The sequence below is a fragment of the Dioscorea cayenensis genome, unplaced genomic scaffold, assembly GCF_009730915.1.
Source record: "Dioscorea cayenensis subsp. rotundata cultivar TDr96_F1 unplaced genomic scaffold, TDr96_F1_v2_PseudoChromosome.rev07_lg8_w22 25.fasta BLBR01001786.1, whole genome shotgun sequence".
Classification (NCBI taxonomy): domain Eukaryota; kingdom Viridiplantae; phylum Streptophyta; class Magnoliopsida; order Dioscoreales; family Dioscoreaceae; genus Dioscorea; species Dioscorea cayenensis.
In genome coordinates this window covers 30,891-57,301 of record NW_024088177.1, presented here as the reverse complement: position 1 = coordinate 57,301, position 26,411 = coordinate 30,891, and the positions used below count along the sequence as shown (strand labels likewise).

The 26,411-nt window shown below is 36.3% G+C and overlaps 1 protein-coding gene across 1 annotated transcript; it reads left to right on the top strand.

The window, feature by feature from the left end:
• The first annotated feature begins 5,480 nt into the window (after positions 1 to 5,480).
• On the top strand, positions 5,481 to 7,664 carry LOC120256985 (putative disease resistance protein At4g10780). The gene has a single exon (XM_039264627.1). The coding sequence runs from the start codon at positions 5,481 to 5,483 to the stop codon at positions 7,662 to 7,664; it is 2,184 nt and encodes a 727-aa protein (XP_039120561.1).
• The last annotated feature ends 18,747 nt before the right edge of the window (positions 7,665 to 26,411 follow it).

The window sequence follows — 26,411 nt, the reverse complement described above, 5'->3', positions numbered from 1 at the left end:
AACTTTTCGAGTAATTAATGGATAAACCAGAGGACCCCTCGAAAAGGTAAAGGATTAGTTTGATGATATGGAGATCATCCTGTCCTCCAGCAGATAAGATAAGAAGGTCATCAGCATATTGAAAATGACATATGTTATCCGTTTGATTTAGAGGGACACCGACGAGAACTTTAGATTTGAGTGCATGAGAAAACATAGCACTAAGAACATCAGCAGCAAGGGCGAAGAGCAGAGGGGATAAGGGATCACCTTGCCTCAATCCCCTTTTGCATTTGACATAACCCTGAGTAGATCCATTGATGATGAACTGGGTTTTGGCAGTGCTAAGAATAGCATGGGACCCAAGAAAGCCATTTGGGTCCAAATCCTCTAGCGCCGAACATCGAGGGAGAAAGTTCCAATCTAAAGTGTCAAAGGCTTTAGCAAAGTCGACTTTGAAAACATAACCGAGGGTTTTCCGTTTCTGCAAATTGAAAATAACTTCTTGGGCGCCAACAATGTTGTCCGCAATGCACCTACCTTTGATGAAGCCAGATTGGGAATCGTCCACGAGGGCATCGATGACAGTGCTAAGCCGATTGGCAAGGATCTTAGAGATGATTTTACAAGTGGAGTTAATAAGACTAACCGGACGGTAGTCCGCAACATTACCAGGTGAGTTACACTTAGCAATAAGAGCAATATTAATCCAATTTATACGCTCGAGGTTTAAAGATCTCTCATAAAAATCCCTGCAGAGAATGGCTAAAGAATCTTGAAGAAGGGTCCAATGTTTTTGAAAGAAAAGAATAGGAAAGCCATCCGGACCTGGAGCTCTATCAGGGTTGAGACCAAAAACAGCTTGTTTAATTTCGTCAAGGGAAAAAGGAATTTCGAGCTGGGAAAGATCGATCCTAGCTTTATAATCGAAGAGGAAATGCCAGTCGAACAGGAACCTATTAGGAATGGGGGTTCCAAGAAGAGAACGGTAATAATCAGAAAAGATTCTACCAATTTGGTCCGAACCATCGATCCATTGGTTATTATGAAGGATGTGAGAGATATGATTTAAGTTTTTTCTACCATTAGCAACCTGATGGAAAAACTTAGTGTTGGAATCTCCTTCTCTAAGCCAAGTGATTCTGGAACGTTGTTTCCAGTAAATTTCTTCCTGCTTAAGAATTGTGAAAAGTTTATTGCGGATATGGGAAAGACGCGTGGATTCATCCTCAGTAAGGGGTCTGCTTTCGCCAGTGATATCAATAGAATTTAGTTCAGCAAGCAGACTAGTTTTAAGAAGTTTAGAGGCACCAAAAGTATTCTTGGACCAAAGACGGAGTTTAGTTTTCAAATGGGCTAATTTCTTGGAAAAGATAAAAGCACCACAACCAGCAGGATTAAGTTCCATCCACCAGTCTTGAATAAGAGAAATAATATGGGGGTCAGAGTACCAGAATTTCTCAAATCTGAACATACGGGAACGTTTAGAATGGTCTCCAAAATCGAGACAAATGGGGGAGTGATCTGAGCCAAATCTGGGGAGAACGAACTGGGTTGTTCTAGGAAAAGAAGAAGTCCAGTCGTGGGAATACAGAAAGCGGTCAAGCCTAACCCAGATAGGGTTAGATTGACCGTTAGTCCAGGTAAATCTACGCCCACTAATGGGCGGATCAAAGAGTTCGAGTTCACTGAGGAGACTTTGAGAGGCGAAAATGTCACTTAGGTTAAAAAGCCCATTATTTTTATCATCAATGGAAAACACAGTGTTGAAGTCTCCGCAGATTACCCAAGGGAGAGGTATGAGTAATCTTAAAGTTCGGAGTTCATTCCAAAAATCAGGTCTGATGGCACGAGAATTCGGGCCATAAACACTAGTGCAAGCCCAAGTGACATTATTAAGACGATTAATGAATTTAATGGAAATGGAGAATGACCCCTTATGAATTAAATTGCCAAGAAGTTTAGAGCTGTCCCAGGCAATAATAATACCTCCCGCAGATCCCTTTGCAGGAAGGTAATCGAAGGAATCAAAGCGTTTGCCTCCAATTGAGCGCCAGTAAGACAAATGAATTTCGTGTAATTTAGATTCTTGAATACATACAATGTCCGCAAATGAATTTAAAATAATATCTTTGACAAGATGGCATTTAGAGGGTTTGCCTAAACCCCTAACATTCTAGCATAAGATTTTCATGGAGAACAGTTATGATCTAGGCATAGATCTCGAGGGAGATCCAGGGAGATGGGGAGGAACCATAGAGGCTCTATTAGATTCGAGGGATCTAATTTTTTCTAGGCATTTAGATTTATGAGAGGGAGATCCTAGGAATTTAATGCCGCAGGAATTACTGTAATTAAGCATCTGAGCATCAGTCCAAGAAGAAAATACGGAATTAATAGGAAAAGGCGTACCTTCTCTTGGATCTTCAGGAATTTTCTTCTTAGTGGAGCGAGGAGGGAGGGGAACAAATCCTGCTTCTTCGTTCCATCGTCCAGAAGGCTTCTTGGGTCTTTCACTCCTTCTGATATGCTGAGTGTCAAGAGGGGGGATTTTTGGCAAAATGACCTCAGGGGCAATAATTGCTGTGGAAGAGTTAGGAATGACATCACTCATTTGGATGTCAGCAAGTTCAGAAGGAAGTGGATCTTGTTCAGGTAGGTTGTGCCCAATATCATCAAGAAAAGGATCGTCTTCCAACATGTCATTTCCCAGTATATCTTCATCTTCACCCCAATCTAGGAGTTCTTCATCAGAGGGATCTTCCAAAGGGGAGTTCTGGGGTGTAGGATCAAGAGCGTGGAATTTATCAGAATTGACGCTTGGGACCAGAGTCCACCCTCCATGAATGAATATCCAAGTATATCCATCTGGTATAGAGATAGGTGGGGGGAGAGGTTTGAGATGAGATGGTAAGTTTCCCTGATCAGGAGGCAAAGGAGTTGAATCCTGATCAGGATTAATGGATATAGTTTTAGAAGCTGCTGAGTTATCATCACGAGGCGAGGCAACTATAGGGATAACAGGTTCAGAATGTTGATTAATAGGAGGAGCTATATCAAGTTGATTATCTTGATGAGTTAAAACAACATCTGATGGTGGATCAGTTTGTTGTTTATCTTGATGAATTAAATCAACATCTGATGGTGGATCGAGAGCGAGTAGATCTCGAGGCAAGACAGTCCTTTGAAGTTTGGAGGATTGATTATCTCTAGGCACTTAGAGATCAGGGTTTGGCAACAGTGCACCAGGATCCTGATCATGATGAGATGAAAGAGAATGGGAAGTTTCATCTTGAGGCGATAAGTGGGAGACCGGGAGTTTACAGGAATCATGGGAGATCCGATCCTGAGGCATAAGCGACGGGTGCATGGAGCCAAAGATAATAGTGGAGTTCGAATCCCGAGGCACGTTGTCGGCTGTGGAACAACCACCCGAAACGTAGCCACTGCATGGCAACAGTGAGTTGCAGTAATCGCTTCTCTCCCGAGAGTTTGCCAGGATCCCAGGTTTACCGGCGATCTGCCGATCAACAGGGGGAGGGAGAGCATCTCCCTGAGATCCACTGGCGGTAGTCCTCATCGGTTGGCCAAGACCGGAGCTGAGCTCTACGGTCTCGCCAATAGAGGAGTCTACGAGGATGGGATTTAAGGGTTCTTTGCCCTTGGAAAGCTTGGGGGCATAAACCTGGTTACAAGGTGGATTATGAAGAGTGGACGCCGGCCCCTGCACAACTTTGGAGCGAAGAACATGAACACCATCATCCTCTAATTTGACAATGAAGCTACGGACACCAACATCGACGGTGATCTCCACAGGGAATGTGATCACGGGTTTAAGCCTTACCAATGTACGGAGGTGTTCGAGGGAGACGTGCTCCTTCTTTTGAACATATATCAGGTCGCCAAGTGGTCGGAGAACTTCAACGATGGAGTCCCAGTTCCAACAGTGAAGTGGTAGATTGGAGATCCGAATCCAATTATAGTTACCACCTGCGATCGCGTGTGATCCGAATTCCGCAGTCCAGGGTGAGAGGCTGATGCAGCAGGGGCCAAGAGGAGAGTTCAGAGATAACGGGCTTTTCTTCACCACAGTAGCTGCATCTCTTGTAGTCGACATAGTAAGAACGAAGTCGTTATCAAATGGAGTAATATGCTCACAGAAATCAGGGTTTAAGCACTGAGAGAGAGAGAGGAGTGGAGCGAGCGAACACTCGCGTTACCAGAGATAACTCTGATAATTACCATTTTTTTGAGATCTTCTTTGGATTTTAAAATGGCTTTAGTTATAGGCAAGGATACTCTGAGAGAAGTCGGGGAGGAACGGACAGGAACACGAAGGAGAGGTTTAAGTTCAGAGGTAATTCCCGACGAGAGGAGCTTAGATCTAACTCTGGATTTCTTGGTGTCATGTCGAGGCAGGGGGGTGCGAAGCGGGCATCGGATGGCAAAGTGTCCAACTCCAGAGCAGCGTTTACATGTGAGTTGGTATCTACAATCCTCTAGCTTGTGTCCAGATCTCAGGCATTTCTTGCAGAAATCACCGGAATCCGGTGAGCGGCGGCGCTTGAGAGAGGCTTGGATGGAGGAAGACCTGAGGTCTGTAAGGTGGTGGATTCCTGCAACGCCAAGATAGGAGGTCCCTCCTCACCGGAAGCCTCGATGCTTGAGATCCGGTGGTTTCTGTGGTTGTGAGAAAGAAGAAGTGGAAGAGTGAACAGAGGGCCGAGAAAATCGGCGAGAGCTACCATGTGAGCCACCGCGAGCACCACCACGAGAGTGTCGGTAACTACCAGATCCATTCCTAGATCCGAACGAGTCGCGTGCATGAGTCTGACGAGAAATCTCATCGATGTAGCTTGTTTATAAGATCATAACTATTTAGGTATTTATAGTATTTGGAAACTCATCATTTAGGGTATTTATATATTTACTGTAGCATTGGGTTCTCTTTGTGTAAAACTATACAATTTATTCTCCAAACATTTATTTCTATGCACGTGAAAACCTCTTCAATTTATCATTTAGCATATAGATCTTAATCATTCAAGATCACTTAGTTTTTATTTATTTTTAGAGTCATTTAATTTCTCATCAATCTCACTCACAAATAGGTACACCTCGGTGAGAAATATAATATGATGATTCAATTGAAGGATGACTACAACAATGAGGTTGTCTTGTTGGAAAGTTGTTCCTCAATTGTTGGGCCAAGTACAAGATTAGCCAAAAGATCAACTCGTTACTCAAATAGATCAAGAACTTGAAGACCTAAATATGATGCTTTCAAAGAAAAAGTGAGGCACAACCTCCAAGAGCAAGTTAGGGGAGATCCCAACTTCATCAATTGTCGAGGCAAGATTATCAAAGTTAAATCTTGAGAAAGTTCATGGTTACTAGCAGTGATGACAATGTATCTATGGTGGGGATTTGGGCATGGGAGGGTCGAAAGACAACTCTCTTGAATGAAATCAATCAACTCATTACAAGGTGGTGGTGCCAACATGGGGTTCAAGCATGTCATTTATCTGGTGGTTTCAAAAGAACCTCAATTTGAGAAGCTTCAAAAGGAGATATCTACAAGGTTGGGATTGCAGCCCCCTCATTATGAGAAGAATGATATATTTGAGTTTTTGAAGAACAAAGACTTTTTGCTACTCTTAGATGATATATGGGAGAAAGTGGAGCTTCCTGAAAAACTTGGTATTCCACTTGCTCATCATCAAAGCCAAAATTGTGAAGATAGAAGTCAAAGGTGCAAGCACAAGGTAATCTTCACAACCAGAAAAGATGATGTGTGTGCTCGTATGAAAGCTGACAAGAAGATCAAAGTTGAATGTTTGGATGGAGAAGAAGCATGGCATCTTTTCAAGCAACACGCAAATAAAGAGACCATCAATTCCAATGCTGGTATTAAAAAAATTGCAATGAAAGTTATGGAGAAGTGCTTAGGCTTACCACTTGCCCTTAAAGTTATTGGTGGAGCCATGTCGAATAAGAAGAAGCCTGAAGAGTGGCGTGACATGCTCAGGTCATTAGTTAACTTGGACATCAATATCGTCACGGGTATTGAAGAATCATTGTTTTGCACTTTGAAGCTCAGTTATGATAATTTGGCGGATGATACTCTACGTCAATGTTTCTTGTGTTGTGCTCAGTGGCCTGAAGATAAGGAGATTTGTGCGTTTGGTCTTATAGAGTATTGGATTGGAATTGGATTGATCGATGACTTCAGAAACATTGGAGAAGCTTTTGACAAGGGATATAATCTCATTGGAAACTTAAATGCAACATGTTTGGTGGAATTGAACACTAGGCCTGATGGTGAAGATTATGTCAAAGATTATGTCAAATTACATGATGTGATTCGTGATATGGCACTGTGGATTGTCTCTGAGTGTGGCAAGAAAAAGAACAAATGGATTACAATATGTACAGATGATGATGATGATGATGATCGTAGGCAATCTACAGAGTGGGAAGTAAGTACTTGGAAGGAGACAGAACGAATATTTTTCAAAATGAATCGGAGGAATGTAAATTATCTAAATATTAATGAAAAAGACCTAATTTCTGTCGCACCAACTTCTCCTCGATATCCTAATCTTAAGAGTCTATTTACTGTATCAATGTATTTCACCCTTGTTCGGTCCTATAATAGCTTCCTAAATATTTTCCCTCATATGCCATCTCTTATATACTTGAATCTATCTAGGGTACCTATCTCTGATCTTTCAAAAGAAATTCGAGTTCTAGTCAATCTTCGTTACCTCAATATTAGCTACACATACATTTCGTCACTTTCACCTGAATTAGAAGAACTGAAGGAATTAAAATACTTCATTTGTAGAAAAGGTAGCGAGGGCGCAAGAATAAAGTATGGGTTGTCTATATTATCAAGGTTGCCCAAGTTGCAAGTGATTGATCTTTTCAGAAATAATTGTTTAGAAGCAGATGATTTGAGTTTACTGAAGAAAAAAGTTAAAGCGATTGGTATGCATGTGACCTCAGTCGAGATTCTTGGTCTTCTCAAAGATTTGCCAACCTGGAATATATGTATGCAAGGACTGCATCGTATGCCTAAACTCCGTTTTTGTGACTTGAGTAACAAACATGGTGGTGAGGGTTTGATGCAGTTAAGAATTGAATTTTCTGACTTTGAGGAGTTGTTGATAAATGGCAGTGGGGTCAGTCTAAAGCTTCTCAATTTGAGTTTTCTTCAAAAGCTCAAGCAAATCACTTGGTCAGCAGAAACATTACCTAGTGAATGCTTCCCGAGGTTGACATCCCTTTACATTGCATATTGTCATTCTCTGAGGAGTCTTTCGTGGGTTTTACATCTCCCATGCCTTAGGACATTAAATTTAGTATGTTGTTTAGCAATGAAGGAATTGATTGACCATGCAGATCAGATGCAACAAGCTTCATCAGGCCTTCCCACCTTTCCTAGCCTACAATATTTGCAGATCCGGTTCACGCCGAACTTAGTGAGCTTGAGCACATGTCCATTGGATTTCCCTGTTTTGTCTACACTTGACTTGTACCAATGTCCAAAGCTAAAGAAACTTCCTTTCAAGTCATCCATTGTCAATAATAAATTCAAAGATGTGAACGTTGAGATAGACTTGTGGAAGAGTTTGGAATGGGAGGACACAACAATCCAATCTCATCTCGCGAAGTTTCTGTAAGACATTATGATTTATGTCAATATTTTAGTATATTATGAAAATTTACATTCAAATCATTGTTAGTTGAAAATAATCTCTATTTTAGATTATGTTGTTGCAGAACATTTTATATTCAGAAGTATTCTAGTTTATAAGAGTTGATTTGTCATTATTGTATAAATATGGAATTTTGATCCTGTAGACTCGGTTCCGTGGTAACTACTATGGAACCAAGACGTGGCTTATTCTTAGCTATGGGTTTATAAATTTTGTTATTTTTTATTATATAATTTAGGGATAAATTGGTAATTATCTTAAAAAATCCATGCCCTTTATTTTAGAAGTTATTAAATCAAAACAATCCAACTGCTGAGGTGAAGCTACATATCAGTTCTATAGTAACTATCATGGAACCGGTTCCATGGGATCATCTCTCTTTGCATTTATTGTAATATTTTGATTTAATAATAAATTATATCCTTTTCAATTTTTTTTTTTTCATTTCGTGCTTTCATCATACCTCATTTTTAGGATAATTATTATTTTTATTTTTATTTTTTTGTTTTTGTTGTGTAGTCAATAAACTATCAATTTATCTATATAAGGCCTTAGTGTTATTGGTTTTTATTATGGCTCAATGAATATTGGTTTGTGCAACAATTTTATTAGATATAGATTATAAAATAGAATAATTGTTGATTTATAGGTGGATCTATGAGTAAAATAAAAAATCCATATTATTTTATTTTTAAATTAATTTATGAGATGATAAAAAATTATAGTTAAGTTTTTTTATATATTTTTTTCTAATTTAACTTATGCTTGGAAATGCAAGGTAATCAATCAAATAAATAGAAAAATATAATGGATGAATTGCAGTGTAACGGATGATCCGAAATCAAATCCGTTCCCCCATCTAGATCGGATCCAGATCATGGTCCTTTAAGGATCCGACCCGATAAATTTCAAAACCCTCGTTCTATCTCTCTCTGGGGTTCGTCGTGGTTGTGGGGTGGGTGAAGAGAGAATGGGGGATTTGCTTGCGGAGTTGGAGCATCTACTCCGATCCGTAAGAGAGATTTTGCTAAAAATCTCATAATTTGATGTTTAGGGTTCAGTGTTTCATAATTATTAGATGTGGATTTCGTTTTTTTTTTTTGAATTTTGATTTTGGTGGTTTGTTTTGATGGATTGATGGATGGATGTTGCAGGAAGGGATGACGAGGGAGTTGGCTGTGTTCTTCAAGGAATGCAAGGATAGAGCTATCAATGATTTCACTGTTGGTTCTTGTGCTTCTTCAGCCATTGCCTGGATCGGTATAGGCTTTATATATAGTTTCTGGATGAATAAAGAAAAAAAAATCTTTCCTTTCTATAATACTTAATGTTATGACCATCTCTGATATCTCTAAAATTTTATTTTATCTTTTTAAATATATATGCAATGCAGCATCTAGGAGCTTGGTTCCTTGGCATAGATTTAGCCTTTCAGCTGGTGAGTTCATGAACCATTCTTCTAATTTTATGTTTGTTTCATTAAAATTTACTCATTTTCTCTATGCTTTTCTATTCAAATACTTAAATTCATAACTTTTTTTAAAATGAAAAGAAACTGATTACTAGTGCTGAAATATTGATCTTGTAGTTCTATCTTGTATCTTAAATTAATTGGGCTTGTGAATTATCCAAAAAAATTTAATTTTTGTACGTGTCAAGCTTCAAGTTATTTCTCTTGCAATTGGATTTGTGTGTGTGTGTGGAGCTTCTGTTATTTGTGGTTCATGAAGTGCCCAAGCAAATTACATTTTCTATTTGCCTTCAATCAATTGAGCTCATGAAAATGGATTTTTGTTTGTGGAGCTTCAATTAATTGGGCCTATTAATCATTTAGATAATTACATTAGTGTGTGCTTATCTGGAGCTTCGATTAATTTATTGCATGGATTATCAATAAAATTTACATTTCTGTTTACAGTTGTGTTGCATTTCTCACTGCGTGTTGTGTGTGTGTGTGTGTGTGTGGAGGTTCAATTAATTGAGTACATTAATTGTCAAAAGAGTTAAATTTGTGTTTTTCTGTGTACGGCTTCAAATAATTGGGTTCATGGATTATCCAAAATATTACATTCTGTGTGTGTGTGTGAATCTCTAAATGGTGCAGGTTCTGGTATGTTGGCAGGAATGTGCAGGGAGGTTTAATCATTCATTGGATGCTTGCGTGGATAAAATTCTAGGGCGTGATTGGGATTGCATGAAGTTGGGCTTGGCAGGCATATAGGTTCTCCTTCTCAATTTATACATTTATATACATGTATATATGTTCCTGCATTCTGCAACACCATCTGCAGCTGGGGCCTTGTGTAGAGCTCTCCAATGCACCATGCAACACACTTAGATTTCTCTATTTGTGCACCAAGAAATATGTAATGCCAGCACCTCCCTGATATTCTGGAAATTTTTTGGTTATCTCTGTGATTTTCTACTATTTCTCTCAGTAACTCGATAACTCCAATCTGGATTTAAACTATGATTTATTTTCTACTGAATATCTGTAAAATATTATCACAAGAATGATTGAATTTCTGTGTTACATTTATGTTCAAATGTTCAATTCAGTGTATTTGCTAAAAGAATTGTTTATCTGAATGCATGACTTTTTTGATAGGAGAGAAGCTGTTAACATGAGCCCATGCTGGAACAATCCAATAATACATGGCCTTTTTTGACAAGAGGCCATGGTTTTAAAAAAAATAAAAGCATGAATAAAGTTTTGAAGACACTAATACTAAATTGTCATGCTTATTTGTTAAAACATTGTCAAAACTTGTGAAGGAAGTAAAAAAGGGTGAAGCTACCGGATTGAAAATAAGTGTCTTGCAATTACCCACAAATCAAAACCCACTTTTTTGGATGGGAGAAATATAATTTTTATTGTTAAACTTTGCGACACATTTTGCGACTCTAATAGATCGTTGCAAATAATGTGTCGCAATCCAAGTACATGCTAGTCTCCAAAGTTTTGCAACACATTTTCTGACGTCAATAGATCGTTCCAAATAATGTGTCGTAATCTGTGTTGCAAGCCAATTATATGCTGGGTCTCAAAATTTTACGACACATTTTTGCAATGTTTTTGAATGGTTGTTTTTTTGCGACGTAATTTGGTTCTTTATGCAACGTTTTTGGGTTTTTATCATATTACATTTATTGTCCAATTTGTGTAAAATTACACACTTTTGTGCAGTAAATTTATGTGTAGCAAATAGTATGTAGTGTATAAGTACTTGATCAGATTTTTAAACTATTACTATTAATTTATTAATAACACAATGGGTATTAAAACACATTTGAGTTGCTTTACTAATTCTTTCTTATTATGTTTTCTTTACTAATATAACAATAGCAAAATTTAACTCAAGTGGTTAAGACCACTTTTTAATAAAAAAAAATCATAAATTTAACCATGCTTTTGGGTGACTTAGAGTCAAACCGGTTGCACTCGGTTAATTAACCCGTACTCCCTATAATTAGGTGCCTCCAATAATCATTATTGGGTGTCACACCAATAAAGTTAAAAATTAAGAATGGAATAATAATTTTAAATAAATGATTTGAAAAATAATTTTTTTTGGAAAGCTCGAAAATTTTTATGAAGCAAAGTGGTTTGTTCTTTTTTTAGGTGGCGTTTGGTTGAATGTAACTGTAAATACAGTAGATTTTCAGTTATAATATAATTAGAATTACATGGATTTTAAAATACAGTGCAATCAAATCTGGTGCTTGGTTAGATATAACTATAGATGTTGTATTATAAGATTTTGTATTTGGTTAGAGAAATTTGTAAATTTAGAATTAAAAATATTTTATAACCCAAATATTTTAATGTTATTTTAATGATTTTAAGTATCGTATTAATTAGTTTAACTATTATTTTTATTATTAAATTAATTATTAAAATTATTATTATATTGGTTAATTTTTTATTATATTTTGTAATTTTTAAATTTAATTATTAACCCAACAAAAAAATATTTATGAATTCTTCATACATTTCTACTATATTATTTAATAATTTTAATTATAGTATTTATCATTTAACTATTAATTTTATTATTAAATTAGTTATTAAATAATTTATAAAAATAATTATTAAATTTATTATTAGATTTTAAAATTTTTATACTCAACAAAATATCCATGAATGTTTGACAATACTTATTTTTTCTTAATTGGTCATATATATAAGTCACAAGTTATGCATGTGAATAAGTCTAAAAACAAGAGATTTGATTTTACACCTAAATTGGGCGTACAACCAAATCCCTCATTTAAATTTGAGTTGCATTGGATTTCAGAATTTTGTAAATCAAACAACATATTTTTAAAAACCCAGTAACTTAAGTTTCACGTAACTCAAAATCCCTCCAAACAAACACTACCTTAATAGTTTGAAAAAACATTGATGTTGTCTTTTCGAATTAAAAATATTATTTACAATAATATCACTTCAACTCATGTGATTGTGGATTTGTCACAGTGGCTATAAATAACATAACTAGTTAATAAATTAGTGTTTTTTTATAAACCTTAAAACAAATATTTATAAAAGTATAGATTAAAAATAAATTACTAAATTAAAGCAAGATATTTATAAAATACTAAATAAAGAGGGTTTTGTATAGTTATATTGTATCAGGATGGGTGAGTAATAATTTCTTGAGTCTTTATCAGTCATGTGCTTGTGTATTAACCCATGTATTATGTGAAAGCAGACACGAAGGATGATCATCTTGTCATTTGAACCAATATTGCAATATAATCCAAATTCATATCAGCATGCTTTGTTTTATCACAGGCTGCGAATATTTCTAGGGACCATGCCATTATATATTTCTAGGGACTATGCCATTATATTGATGGTGGTGGGCACCATGTCAATATATTAGCATGCTTTGTTTTATCTTTTACTGTGAATATTTTTGGGGACCATGCCATTGATGGTGGTGGGCACCATGTCAATATAATGTTTGCCATCAAATTAGCATTTGGAGTGGAAAAGCCCAACATGTTAGCTTCAATACCGGCTTTAATAGCAAACTTGTACTGTATTAAGCTGAGTGTCTTTCTTTCTCTCTTATTGTATTATCTGTTCTTGATATTTGTATACCTGCCTCCCATGACATGCTTCTAAAATAATATTTTAACCATCTCCTAAAATGGCATTATATGATCCCACTGTGAATTCTTTGTTCCATGTCATCCTCCGTGTATGTTCATCCTATTATTTAACCAGTGACCAAGCAGACACTGTTAAATTGATAAGGATGCAAATGTACATGTCAACCACTTAATAATAGTGTGCGTAAAGCAGAGTGTCGATCTATGGGAAAGAAAGTGAATACTAGTAATAGTCCTAATTCTGAAAAATGGCCTAAGTAATCGAGTGATGTGTGTGTGAACAAAAGAAAATAAAAACAAAAAGTACGGAGATAAAGCCGGAGAGAAATCAAGGGAAAAAATTGATATTCGAGCATAGTATCCGTCTAGGTTATGAAGTACAGGACAAAAGTTGTCTATGTTTACAATCATATTTAAACCGAGAGATTTCCATAATAATACTAAACCCCGATTTCTCAGGCAAAGAGTAGCTGAATAGGTGCAAAGATGATACAGAAATCCACATAATCGCATTAACAATCTATGAAACCTCACTGTGAGCTAATGACAATCTCTTAAGAAGATAATCTCCTTCGTAGAGATAGATTACCTCTAATCCGAATACAGAGTAGGGATGTGATTTCTCCTAAAATCTACTCCACGTAATTACAAAGAGCACGTAGATTATCACTAACTCACTAGGGAAGATTAAGGGAGACAGGGTATCCAAAGTATCCTAACCACAGGTTTACTAACAATCCCTTCGAATTGCGGCATATCTATGCTAGATGGGAATTTCTTCTCATCACAAAGTGAATTGAGAATGATAGATAGGGCTTTCTCTTCATTAGCAATCAAACATTCAAACATGCAAGTGGATTCAAATAGAAATGATTGCAATTAAGAAAGCAAATAAAGAATCAAAGGTCCAACAACCAATGTCAATAAAATAAACCCTAGAGTTCAACTATGACCAAATATCTACAAATTAGTACTCCATTAAAGGAGGGCAAGCATTTAAGATACAAATAAGGTGAGGAGATATGAAAAACATGAAAACCCCCTTCTCAATTGTGCCAACCAATGATCGGAGGAGAAGCCCTAGAAAATCTTCCACACACACCGCCAAAGTGAGCTTGACGTCTACAATCTTCAATATCCTTGATTGTGGATCCGAATTTCCCTTGAAATAAACCCTTGAGTGCTAGAGATTCATCTCCTTTCTTCCCTAACTTTACCTCCAAGAGTCGCTCAAAAGAAAAGTAAAAGTTACCCTAAAAATCCTTATCAGATCTATTTATACGAGCCTGCTAAGGAGTTGCTTACAAGCGTAAGGACGTGGTCATAAGGGAGTTAGAGAAGATAGTCGCAAGCCTTACGGGAACACTTAAGGCCGTAAATTACGTCCATAAGATATTCTGTTTGTGTTACGGTCCAGCTTACGACCATAAGTGCTGGACCATAAACTTCACTGTATTTCTTCTTGCCTATAAGGGTGTATGTTGTGGTCGTAAACTCCTCTAGATAGTCCTTATGGGCATCCTTACAAGCGTAAGACTTACCCATAAGGTCTTCTGATTTGGCTATGAATCTCCCTTACGAGCATAAGTATACCCACAAGGTTCTTTGAAACCTACTTACGGCCTTAAGGTAGGTGTCAGCTGCCCGTAAGTCATGCAATTTTTCCTTGTCCTTATTCAAATGATGCCAAGAGAGCTCCAATTTCTTTTTTTATGATTTAGAATATTTCTTTTGGCTCTCTCTTGTCTTGAAATGCTACCCAAAGTCGATTGTGTCAAGTCAATTAAAGTATCAATCTTATGACTGAGACTATTAGCTAAGATTTTAGATACAATTTTAAGAGTGGAGTTAATAAGATTGATTGGACGGTAGTGGGAGGGGATAGCTGGCGTTTGGCATTTTGGAATTAAGGCAATGTTAGCTCAATTAATTTTCTCCATATTAGCATTCCCCTTGTAGAAGTCATCACAAAGCTAGAAGATGTCAAACTTGACAATTTCCCATAATTTCTGGAAAAAGAGAATCGGGAAGCCATCCAGTTTGAGGGCTTTATTTGCACTCATGCTAAATACAACCACCCGGATTTCTTCCTCTAAGAACGGAATATCCAATGTTGTCAGATCATTGTGGCCTTTAGCGTTAAGAAGGCTAGGCCAATTGATTTGAAAATGAGATTCTTGTGCAGAGCCATAGAGGTCTTTGTAAAAGGAGGTGAAAGTATCACCAATCTGTCTAATGTTATCTACTCTACGGTTATCACGTAAAATCCAAGGAATGAAATTTTGATTTTTGCATGCCATTTGCAACAGAGTGAAAATAACTTGTGTTTTCATTGACCTCTTTAAGCCAAGTTATTTTAGATCTCTATTTCTAATATATCTTTTCTTGTTTGAGAATTGTAAAAATTTCCACTCTTAAATCATTGTCCTTGCCCCTCTCCTCCTTTGTCAAAGGGCGTGATTCCTTCACAACATCCATCAGTCCAATGTCTTGCAAAAGAGCCAATTTTTTCAATTTGATCGAGCCAAACTAGGTCTTTGCCCAGTATTTTAGTTTCTCTCTGAGAGCTGAGATATTTTATGCTAGAATAAATGCCCCTCAACCAATTGGTTGGGAAGAATCCCACCAGTCCTTGATTTGGTCAAAGAAGTTCTCTGCTGAGCACCAAGTTTGTTCAAATCGAGAGGGGCTAGTCTTAGGGATGTGAACTCCCAACTCAAGCCTAATTGGGACATGATCCGACCCTAGCCTTGGGAGACAATTCTGGAGGACCCTAGGAAACATTCCTATCCAACTGGAGTTAACTAGAAAGTGATCTAGTTTAACCCAAATCAGATTAGCCTGACCATTGGTCCAAGTGTTTCCCAAAAAATGGCCGCTCCACCAACTGAAGGTTTTTCAAAAAGTCTAGGGTCAGCCAGATATCCGCTCGATTAAAGATGCCATTCAATTTATCAAAGGGGTCAAAGATGGAATTAAAATCCCCACAAATCACCTAAGGAATTGAGGGGTGAGGATGACAATTTCTAATCTCATCCCAAAACTCAGGTTTATGGTGGTTGGCGTTTGGGCCATAAACCGTTTGGGCCATAAAACTCAAGTTTATCAAAGGACATTAGTCAATTTGTTTATGAATTCTATAGTCAAACTAAATGTCCCTTTAAATCACAAATTGCCCTCAAATAAATTAATATTCCACCCTATGATTATTTGAAGGTCTCTCAGGTCTCAATGTCAATTTTATCAAAATTTACTTATATGCTGCTCAGAAAAACCTCGAGACATCGACTTATCTGGCTAGAACCTTACATTGTGTTATGGACACCTTGCCACTGACGTATCTTTGTGTTCCAATCTTAGGTAATTGTCCAAGGGAACAAGATTGGGACATCTTAATAAGCAAAATAAAAAATAGGTTAGCAACATTGAAATCCAAACTACTCTCTCTTGGAGGAAAACTCTCTTGAATTCAGTTCTATTTGTTATCCCAACATACTAGATGTCAATTTATAAACTACCTTGTTTGGTAATTAAAAATATTGACAAAATTGGAAGAGAGTTTTTATGGTCGGGTCCAGACAATCAGCACTCTAAGATGAGATTGGTTAGTTGGCCGAGGATTTACAGATCAAAAGATCAAGGTGGATAGGGGATTTTAAACCTAACCACCTTTAACATTGCCTTGCTAGTCAAATGGTCATGGAAAATAATTGATAAGAGGCAGTGGTGTAGCGATCTTATCTTCCGGACAAGTTATTATTGCCATTTTCCTACTGGAATCTATTCCATAAACATTGCTCTAGGCGATCGTTTTTCTGGAATGGTATTCTATATGTCTTGCCGGGATTCAGGAAAAATCTTGTTCCCCTCATCTGTGATGGGGCCTCCACTTTGTTTTGGTTCTATAATTGGGTGGTAAGGCGTGCACCGGTGGACTTATGGCCAGGCTTCTTCCTATCTATGTAGACAAAGAAGATCCCCTTAAAAAGGCCGCTGGCAGACTTTCTTTTATCCAGCTTGATGACTTCCCTGCCACTCGCAACTTGATTGATCATTTGAACTCTCACCCCACTTTGGGGAGAGATGTGAAACGGTGTAAATTATTGGCCAATGGTGTTTTCACTGTAAAATCCTTCTATAACTTCCTGAATGATGGAGGGCTACGTTGTGGTTGGACTCCCACTATCCTTAAAGGGATTTACCCAAAAAAGATCAATCTATTGGTTGGCACGCGATAATAAAATCTTGACATTAGAAAATTTAGCCCTTCACAAATGCAACCTCCTACACTCCATAACATGTGTTATGTGTTACAGCGACATTGAGTCCGCTAATCATCTTCTCATATGCTGCCTAATGGTATCTCCATTTGGAATTATTTTGGTCAACTATTAGGACTTAATCGTGCGCTTTAGTCGCTTGGGGATTTATGGGGAGAATGGAGAAAAACCATTAGAAAGTCTCTTTTTTTTCTTTGGGCCCTGCTTGTGCGTACAATCACTTGGAGCATTTGGCTCGAAAGAAATCATTTGTAGTCCGCATGCTACCATTATTTTAAAGATTGATTATTTGCGAGCGCTTTTCTTTGTGGGACCACCCTTGGTGTTTTTGCTTGGTCTTCTGTTTCATTTTGTACTGTTGTGGCCTTTTGTTAGGTGGTGTTTGTTTGTTGTCTATTTTGACTCTTTTCTTAATACATGTGGTTTATCGACACTTTTTCAAAGTTTATTTTTATATTTTTACTAATTTAACTTAAGCTGGAAATGCAAGGTAATTAATCAAATCAATAGAAAATATAATGATTCATTTGAGGTGCAACGGAGATCAGAAATTAAACCTGTTCCCCATTTGATTCAGATCCGGATCTTGGTCCTTAATGGATCCGACCCGACAAATTCCAAAACCCTCACCCTCTTTGTCTCTCTCTGTCTCTCTATGTGGTTTGTTGTGGATGTGGGTGTGGATGAAGAGAATGGGGGATTTGTTTGCGGAGCTGGTGCATCTACTCCAATAGGTATGAGAGATTTCGCTCAAAATCTCATAATTTGATGGGCTTCAGTGTTTCACAATTATTTGATCACCAAATGCTCCTGTGTCCTTCAGAATTCCATCAGTTTTTGCAGATATCTAGAGTTATTTATTGTAATACCTTGATACAAAACCAATCTTGCTTCTATGTTAAGATAGTGAAAGACAGATATAATATGAATGCAAGCAAAAACATAATTATGGCTCAAAGAAACATCCATGAAAACAAACATCAACCTTCTATCCTATTTGATATAAGAAAATCCATGTAAAACTTGTGATCACATAAACACTACCACGGAATTCGTATAAAACTCACAGGATCATTCTTGAAGACCGAAAATGTGCGTGTGAGGATGAACCAAATGTTTTTCCCATGACTTCCAACCAATTACTGCATAAAGTAACACTTACAATGAACAACTAACACCCTAACAAAGCAAGGTAATAAAACCAAAGAAAGGAAAATAGTAACTAGAACTTGCTCAGCAGGCACGCACATGATAACTGAATACTATGCAATGACTAGGTCAACAATACTAATCCAAGGTAATTAAAGTATATTAATAGATACTAATCCAAAAATACCAAACAACACTCACGGCTAGAAAATAATAAACTAACTAATTTTTTATTGGTATGTAACTCCATAGCAAGAAAATTTGGTTGTTGTCCATTAGATTGGAGAAAACACAACTTGCTAATATAAATGTCATGATTGCGACAGCGCCCATAGTTCCAATCCATCATTGACCCATGTTCTGGTTTTAATCTTTAATACGATAGCATCTTTGAACGATACTAACTAGGGATTTTCAGAATAAAGAGACTGAATAAAGTGCACTGATTTCAAAACATTTTTGGCTCAGATTGATGGCTCAGCAATAAATATCTCCTAGCCTAGTTGTCTATTTATGGGTTTTCAAAACAATAGCAGCAAGGATTGAATGTCTTTACTTAAGAGTTGATTGCAAGCAAGAGACACTTCCTACAGCAGCACCCATACCATGTCCCTAAAAGGCAATTAAATCAATCACAACAATTTTTTCTTATTCCATCCTTCATAGACTTCTCCAATTAAAAGTTTTTAGGTTTTTTTTAAGTACAAAGCAACATTTTTCACCTTCAAAAACAGAAAGTTCATCAAATCATTCGTTTGATGATTTCCAATAGATATTGTCACAATAATTTCATCATATGAATTTTATTAGTCCCAACTTTATATGAAGCCTTTTTCCTCGCACCCCTAATATAATACTATATTCAAATCTCTACTATTCTTGTCTTTCATCAACGCAAGTTCAGATTCCTTTCATATTAACATTCTTGTAACTATGTTTTTTAACCAAAATTATAGTTTGGACATTTAACTTCATCATGACATGGCTGATTACTACCTTGATACATTGAGAAATATTGTTCTATAGAAGTTTTAATTTGTCCTCCGTGATTTACATGTGATATGTATTTCAGATGCAGCCATATAATTCTTGATCTCTTCTATGAGTATTTTTATCTCCTCCACTGGCACAACCATTTTATACAAATAGTTTATGCTTGGCATCCATGCACTCAACTAGCATCACTTTACAATTCTTGACATATTATGAATCCACTCTCCGAGGAACATGTCTAATTTGCTACTCAAGGTACCTCTAATAGAGTCTGGTAGAGACTGCCTTTCATAAACCAGCTTATCATATAACATTAAAAGTTATATCATAGTGAAAAAATAAGATCTTGGACCTGCAAACAAAAAACACCCATGTGCACACTCAAAAGTGATATAGCTTTATCCTACAATGTTCAATAAAGCCTCCAACATAAAAGGGTGTTTCCCATGATGCATTCATTTAATTACTGTGAAGGTACTTAATTTAAGCTTCATAGAGTAATCTAATCTTGTATAATGGACACAATAAGGAAAATTCAACCCCTTCCTCTAAAAATCTACAAGCTTCTCATTAGCTACTCATCTATAATACATTGAAGTCAATTCATATTGTTATATTTCCTGTATTTAATTTTTTTCTAACTACCTCTTAATGATCCTATCTACTAATTCTATCAAAAAAGCTACAGAATAATCATATTCAGCTTCAATTTCTTTGCCATATGAAACTTTAATCAACTCATTTTCAACAAAACAACAAAGTCAAAGAAAAAGTCCTCCAAAAGCATGTTTACCAACAAGTTCATCCTCACAGGAGAACTTTAATGAATTATTGATTAAAACTAACAAACTAATCTTCACGGCAATTAGCAATAAAGTGATCAATCAGTAACAAAGGGAGAGAAAGAGAAGGGACAAAAAACTTTAGAAGAGTACCATTGACACGTATTTACATCATGGCATACACCCTGCCAATACAAGCCGTAACAAATCCCTGGTCTCTTTTGAGGATTAACATCAATACAAGATCTCCATCTAAGGTGTGCTCCTGCAAGCAAATAAAATTCATTTCACAAAGTCAGATGAAAAGAACAAATTGTATATAATTACTGTGTGAAATTAGAGGGAGAACGACAGAGAGGCTAGCTTACATTTGATGCCCTACGATGATGCAGCAAAATGTACCATTGTACAATCTAACATGATGAATACTTGTAGCACATGATTAATATATCATGTATAGCAGCATTAAAAAGGTCTATAGATATGCCTAAAGATGGTAAGCTTGAGCAGAAAATTGTTGTTTTTTTAAATGAAACAACACCACCAAATACTGCACCATCTACGGTTCTATATTGCATTATCTCAAGTGAATTTCCTTGAGAAAGCAGTTAACACAAGGGTGTAGAACAACCACTCTACTTGAGATTTATTGCTGCAGACATTTTCCTCAACCTCTAAGAAATTTCAGTGAATGAAGGCCTTTCCGCAGGATTAACTGACCAACAACTTTCCATTAATGATCTCCATTCAGGAGCACAATAAGTTGGAATTTGAGGGCGCAATGTGCTGTTAACAATACCTCCTAGGCGAATATGACAATGAAATTTTGCTTCAGTTAAAAGCAAAGAAAAAATATACAGACATGACCTTTTTTTTTTTGGGTAAGAAACCAGGTTTAAAAGTTAAAACATGCATAATGGTTCCTGAAATCGAACATAAAATACAAAATTGTTCCAATAAGTTCAATCATTGGCTATAACAACTTCAATAATTCAAACAATGGCATTAATTTCAAAAATGACAAAAGTTTCAAGTTTAAATACGCTAAAGGGAGTTCCAACTTTCAAACAAAGAACATAGCATCTCAATCGCAATTAATTTCAAAAACCAACCACAAATTCCTGATGCTACACTAGAAACTTCGTTTTAAACTAAAGAACGTATCATCACTGTCAGTGTGTCACGTCAAACTCTATTAATGGCAGTTTTTAGTAATAGATAAGAAATTCAAGATTTTATACTGAAAACTTGGTTTCAGAAATGAACAACAGTGTGAGCTCCTTTTTTTTCACCCGACCTTTGATTAGGGTTAGACCGGTTAAAAATAATGGATCACAAATCAAATTTTAATATTTTGTATGACTTCATGGTGATTATGGGTTCATGATTTCCATTAGGGGCAAGCCCTTAATGTTAATTACCCTGGACATTGTCGCAGGAACCTATGATTAAGAAAATAAGTGTGAAAAATGAAACAAATTGTGACAATTAATTTTTATTCATTGCAATAAATATGAATTCATGGATTTCATTGAAAATACAAGAAATTTGAAATCATTTTGACAATCATCTTGACTTATGGACTTGTGTCTTGGACGTTTTGCATTTTGGATTCGATTTGCATCTTGAGTTTGATTTGTGTCTCAAGTTATGACTCCTCCATGTTGATGAACCATAGACTTGATTTTGACTTTTCATAAACTTTGGCTTTTATGTTTGTGAAGCTCCCTTCTTAACTTGTGAAACTCTTTGGGTCTTTGACTTATGGTGTCTTGAGACTACTAAGTTCAATTGTTGATTTATATGGATTTCAAATATTGACTTGTGAAGCTCCTTGGGTCTTCGACTTCTGATGTCCTGGGATCGCTTAGCTCAATTGTCGATTTATATAAATTTTCAAATATTGACTTGTGAAACTCTTTAGGTCTTCGACTTTTGGTGTCTTAAGACTGCTGAGCTCAATTGTCGATTCATATAGATTTTTAAATATTGACTTGTGGAACTCTTTGGGTCTTCGACTTTTGATGTCTTGAGACTACTGAGTCCAGTTGTCGATTTATATGGATTTTCAAATATTGACTTTTTTTCATATCCATATATATGTTTTTTTATCACATCACATATATATTTGAGCATAACTTGTTGCGTATGCCTCATCGCCATATTGCATGCATGTTGCCGTCTTGAGATAAATATCTCATTATTAAACGTTTTCAATGTGGTCCGTTTTTGCAAGATGGCATAGCTTGTACTTAGAGAAGGAGAATTAATTGACGGTGGATATAAGGAGCATATAATTAATTTAAATTTGAGGCATCATGTTGAATAATTTAAATTTGATCATCAAGAGATAGGATTGGAGGGCTGAGATTTCATCATCAAGCACATCACCTATCATTTAAAGGTTTGATCAAGGGTCCATATTTCATCATCAAGCAACATAGTTTAAGTTCAAGGCAGCTGAAGCAAGGTGATTTGAAGAATAAATGGATGGCTGGGATTTGATCATCATCAGGTTTTGGTGTTAGTTCGAGGCAGAATGGCTTAAGCGGTTGAATGGATTCAGTGCAGATGCGTGCTATAGTGACTAAGCTTAAGTTTCATTTTGGGTACCTAGGTTTGTGTAAGATGTAAAAAGGACAGCTAGCTTTATTTCAGTTGTGTTGAAAATTTCCTTTGTTCCTTTGAGTTTGTGAGAATTTTCCTGATCAAATCAATGAGTTTTAAAGGGTGTTTTGTATAAGAAACTTGTTCTTCATGATCTCAATCCTCTAAATAGTGATTATCAAATCCTTGGTTGCTGAAACAAGCTTATTCCTCTCGAACTCCTTCTTAGCACTTCTCATAATTAATGTAGTTATTTCATGCCTTTGATAGAAAGGTGGTACGTGCATGCTATCTCAAGTCTGATAAGATGGCAGATAAGTAAAGTGAGCATCTATCTGTTGGACAAAGTGAGTAACCTGGTCATAGTATGTTTGCTATCCCGTTGCAGTATCTGGAAACTGATACATATTTAAACTTAAGCTATCGGTTCCATTGCTATATATGGCATCCCACCTTTGGTATTATTTTTTAGTTCACATAAGTGTGCATTGCACACAATAGCATGCTTTCAAGATTCTATATATGAATGAATAATGGTGGTTCCCTCCATATGCTATACATGTTCACAAACATCTTGATTGGGTGGGTACGTACATGCATGCATGTCCTTTCACCATGTTAAGATTTTTTTTTTTTTTAATTAATTTTTTTTATATATTTTTTTTTATCATACAAGTATACATGCTTCTCATATTTTATTATTATTATTATTTTATTATTTTATTATTTTTTTTTTTCATGCACGTATGCATGCTTTTCATTTCAATTTTTTTATATTTTTTTTATATTCTTTTTTTTCTTTTTTGCCATGCACGTATGCATGCTTCTCATCTTTTTTTATTTTATTCTTTTTTTCTTATTTTATGCACGTATGCATGCTTCTCATCTTTTTTTATTTTATTCTTTTTTTCTTATTTTATGCACGTATGCATGCTTTATATATATATATATATATTTATATATATATTATTTTCATGCATGCTTTCTCATTATTTTATTTGAATATATATGTTTGGTGAGAGATGAGCATGTTTGAAATATCATCTTGTGAATATGCATGCACACAAAGCATGATTCTCATTTTTTCATCTAACTACATATTGCTTGCTTCTATGTATATATATATATATATATATATATATATATATATATATATATTGATAAAATGTTTACAAGCTTGTAGCAAAGAGACTCTTGGGTATGCATGTGCACGTTCATACATGCAAATTAAAAGATAATACTAAAACTTTTTTTATTCTCAAGTGTTAAAGGCTTCAGCTAATCAGTATTTATGCCTCTGAGGTATGGCAACATCTATTGCTGAAGGACCTGAGAACATGTTTATGAGAAGCAAACTCCGGATCCATTGGCACCACAATGCTGGGGTTGGTGCTCCCATTTGGATATTGTTTCTTCAGTTGTTCAGCATAAGTTGGATCTAAACTCGGATCTTGACTTACTGTTGAGCTGAAGTTATAGAGTCTGCACTCCTGAATGAAGTGCAGTGAGCACGTCCAATTGTATGTGTTCTTGTTAGATTGATCATTTCTTCTTGAGACAAACCCTTGCCATTGAATTTTTGTGTGAGCTCTGATGGCATATCATATAGTATTCCCATGCTAAATAGAACACAGTATCTTGCTGCAAATGCATAAGACTATGCCTTTAATTTGCATTCAGTCTCGAGCCAGAATTTCGCTGCATCGATGATTTCAAATCCTAGGAAACTTAAATTGTTTGTCGGTGAATCTTTTTCTGCTGTGTTGTTGCTGATGGAAATGCATTCTAAGAAGGCCAGCAGCCAAGCCAGGATCATCATTAAGAGCTTTCATAACTTCTTCTTTGACTATGGATTTAGCTACGGGGCATGCGCTATTATAGAAACCAACTTGAAGCTAAGCATTTAAAGGAGCACATGAAGACAGAATAATAACAACGAAAGCTAGAAACACATTCACTCTTCCAAGATCCATCTCTTGAAACCTTAACCAAGTTTTCTGCAAGTGCTTCTTGATGAATTTAAGCGAAAAGAATTTCACAGCCATTTCCTTGTCATAACTTCTCTCTTAAGAATGGTTATCACTTGACTTGCCAGGCATTTAAACATTGTTTTGAGTATCTTGGTGTTCTTTTTTAGCAAGGAATTGTTGGCAGATGATTGAAGCATGGTTAGTGGAGTTGAAGCTTAAGTCTGTTTGCAGGAATAAGATCATGGTTGATGGTTGATCGTTGTTTATAAATTGTCCGAATGTTTTGTTTTTAGATGTATGTTGTTATAGTAGTGTAATTGTGTGTGAGATAGGAGGGAAAAGCGAGGAGAAGTGAAGGATGAAATGAGTGGTTCCGATTTCATCATCCGATGAAAGTGTTTTCGATTCGAGGCACTCGATTAGGAGAAATGGCTAGTTAGTTGACACGTGTTTTCTTATCCATTTGGGGTTGTCTCTGTTCTTTAAAAGAAAGTATGATGTTAAAGAAGAAGAAAAAGAGAGAAAGTGTAGGGCTGTTTTTCAAGTATTTTTTTCTTCTTTGTTTTCCGTGTTTTTCCTCTGTTTTCCAGGTTTTTGGTCTCTGTTTTTTCTTTTATATATCTCAGATTATCCAACAGTGGTATCAGAGCTTTTGTGTGGCCTGTTGGGTGTGTGTTTGCTGTGGTGAATATTGTATTTTCTAGTGTGATTGGAAGGCAGGAAGGTTGTTGTATGTGTGAGGAGTCTATCAAAGTGAAGGAGTATGGCATCTGGTTCTGGTACGTCGGAGTTCTCACATCCTTCATTACCGGTGTTTAAAGGAGATGGCTATGAGAGATGGAGTGTCAAGATGATGACACTATTTCAGAGCCAGGATTTGTGGTCAGTTGTGGAGCAAGGCCCTTAAAAGAAGGCACAGATGAACAAAAAAAGGAGAGTATGAAGGTGAATGCAAAAGCACTGTTTTTAATTCAACAAGCTATTGAGGAGTCTATATTTGACAGAATTGTAAGATTCAAGACTGCAAAAGAGGCATGGGATCATATCCAGTCAGAGTTTCATGGATCTTCAAGGATAGTGACAGTGAAGAGACACACCCTTAGACAGAAGTTTGAAGTTCTTCAAATGCGGGAGAATGAAGGTATACAGCAGTATGTTTCTAGAGTTATTTCCTTGGTGAATCAAATCAAAGGTTTTGGGTATGATTTAGAAGAAAAAGAAGTTGTTGCAAAGGTGATGAGAAGTGTTATACCAAAGTTTGACAATGTGATTACAACTATGGAGGAAGCTGGAGATCTTGATAAACTGACATTAAGTGAATTGAGTGGGAGCTTACAAGCATATGAGGCAAGATTTAATTGATTTAGTGATAGTCCAGCAGATGATAGAGTATTTTACATGAAGGGAGAGTCTTCTTCAGGTGCCGACAGTGAAGGTTACCGTGGTAGAGGGTTTTCTAGAGCAAGGGGCAGATTCATGAGAGGTAGAGGCAGAAGTTTTAATGAAGGAAGAGGCAGAAGTAATTTGCATCATGACCATAGACAATATCAGCAGCAACAGTTCAATTCAAATTCAAGAGATTTTGGTAGTTCAAGACATGGTGGAAGGCCATATGGTGGTCAGAGGTCTGGTAGAGGAATGTTTCAGAATGTCCAATGCTTTAATTGTGGGAAATTTGGACATATGAAATCTCATTGTTGGCATCAAGGTTCAAGTTCTAGGAATGAACAAGGTTCAAGCTCTAGGAGTGATCAAGGTTCAAGTGAAGCTGGACGTTTATTTATGGTGCATGAAGGAATGGAAGTAAAT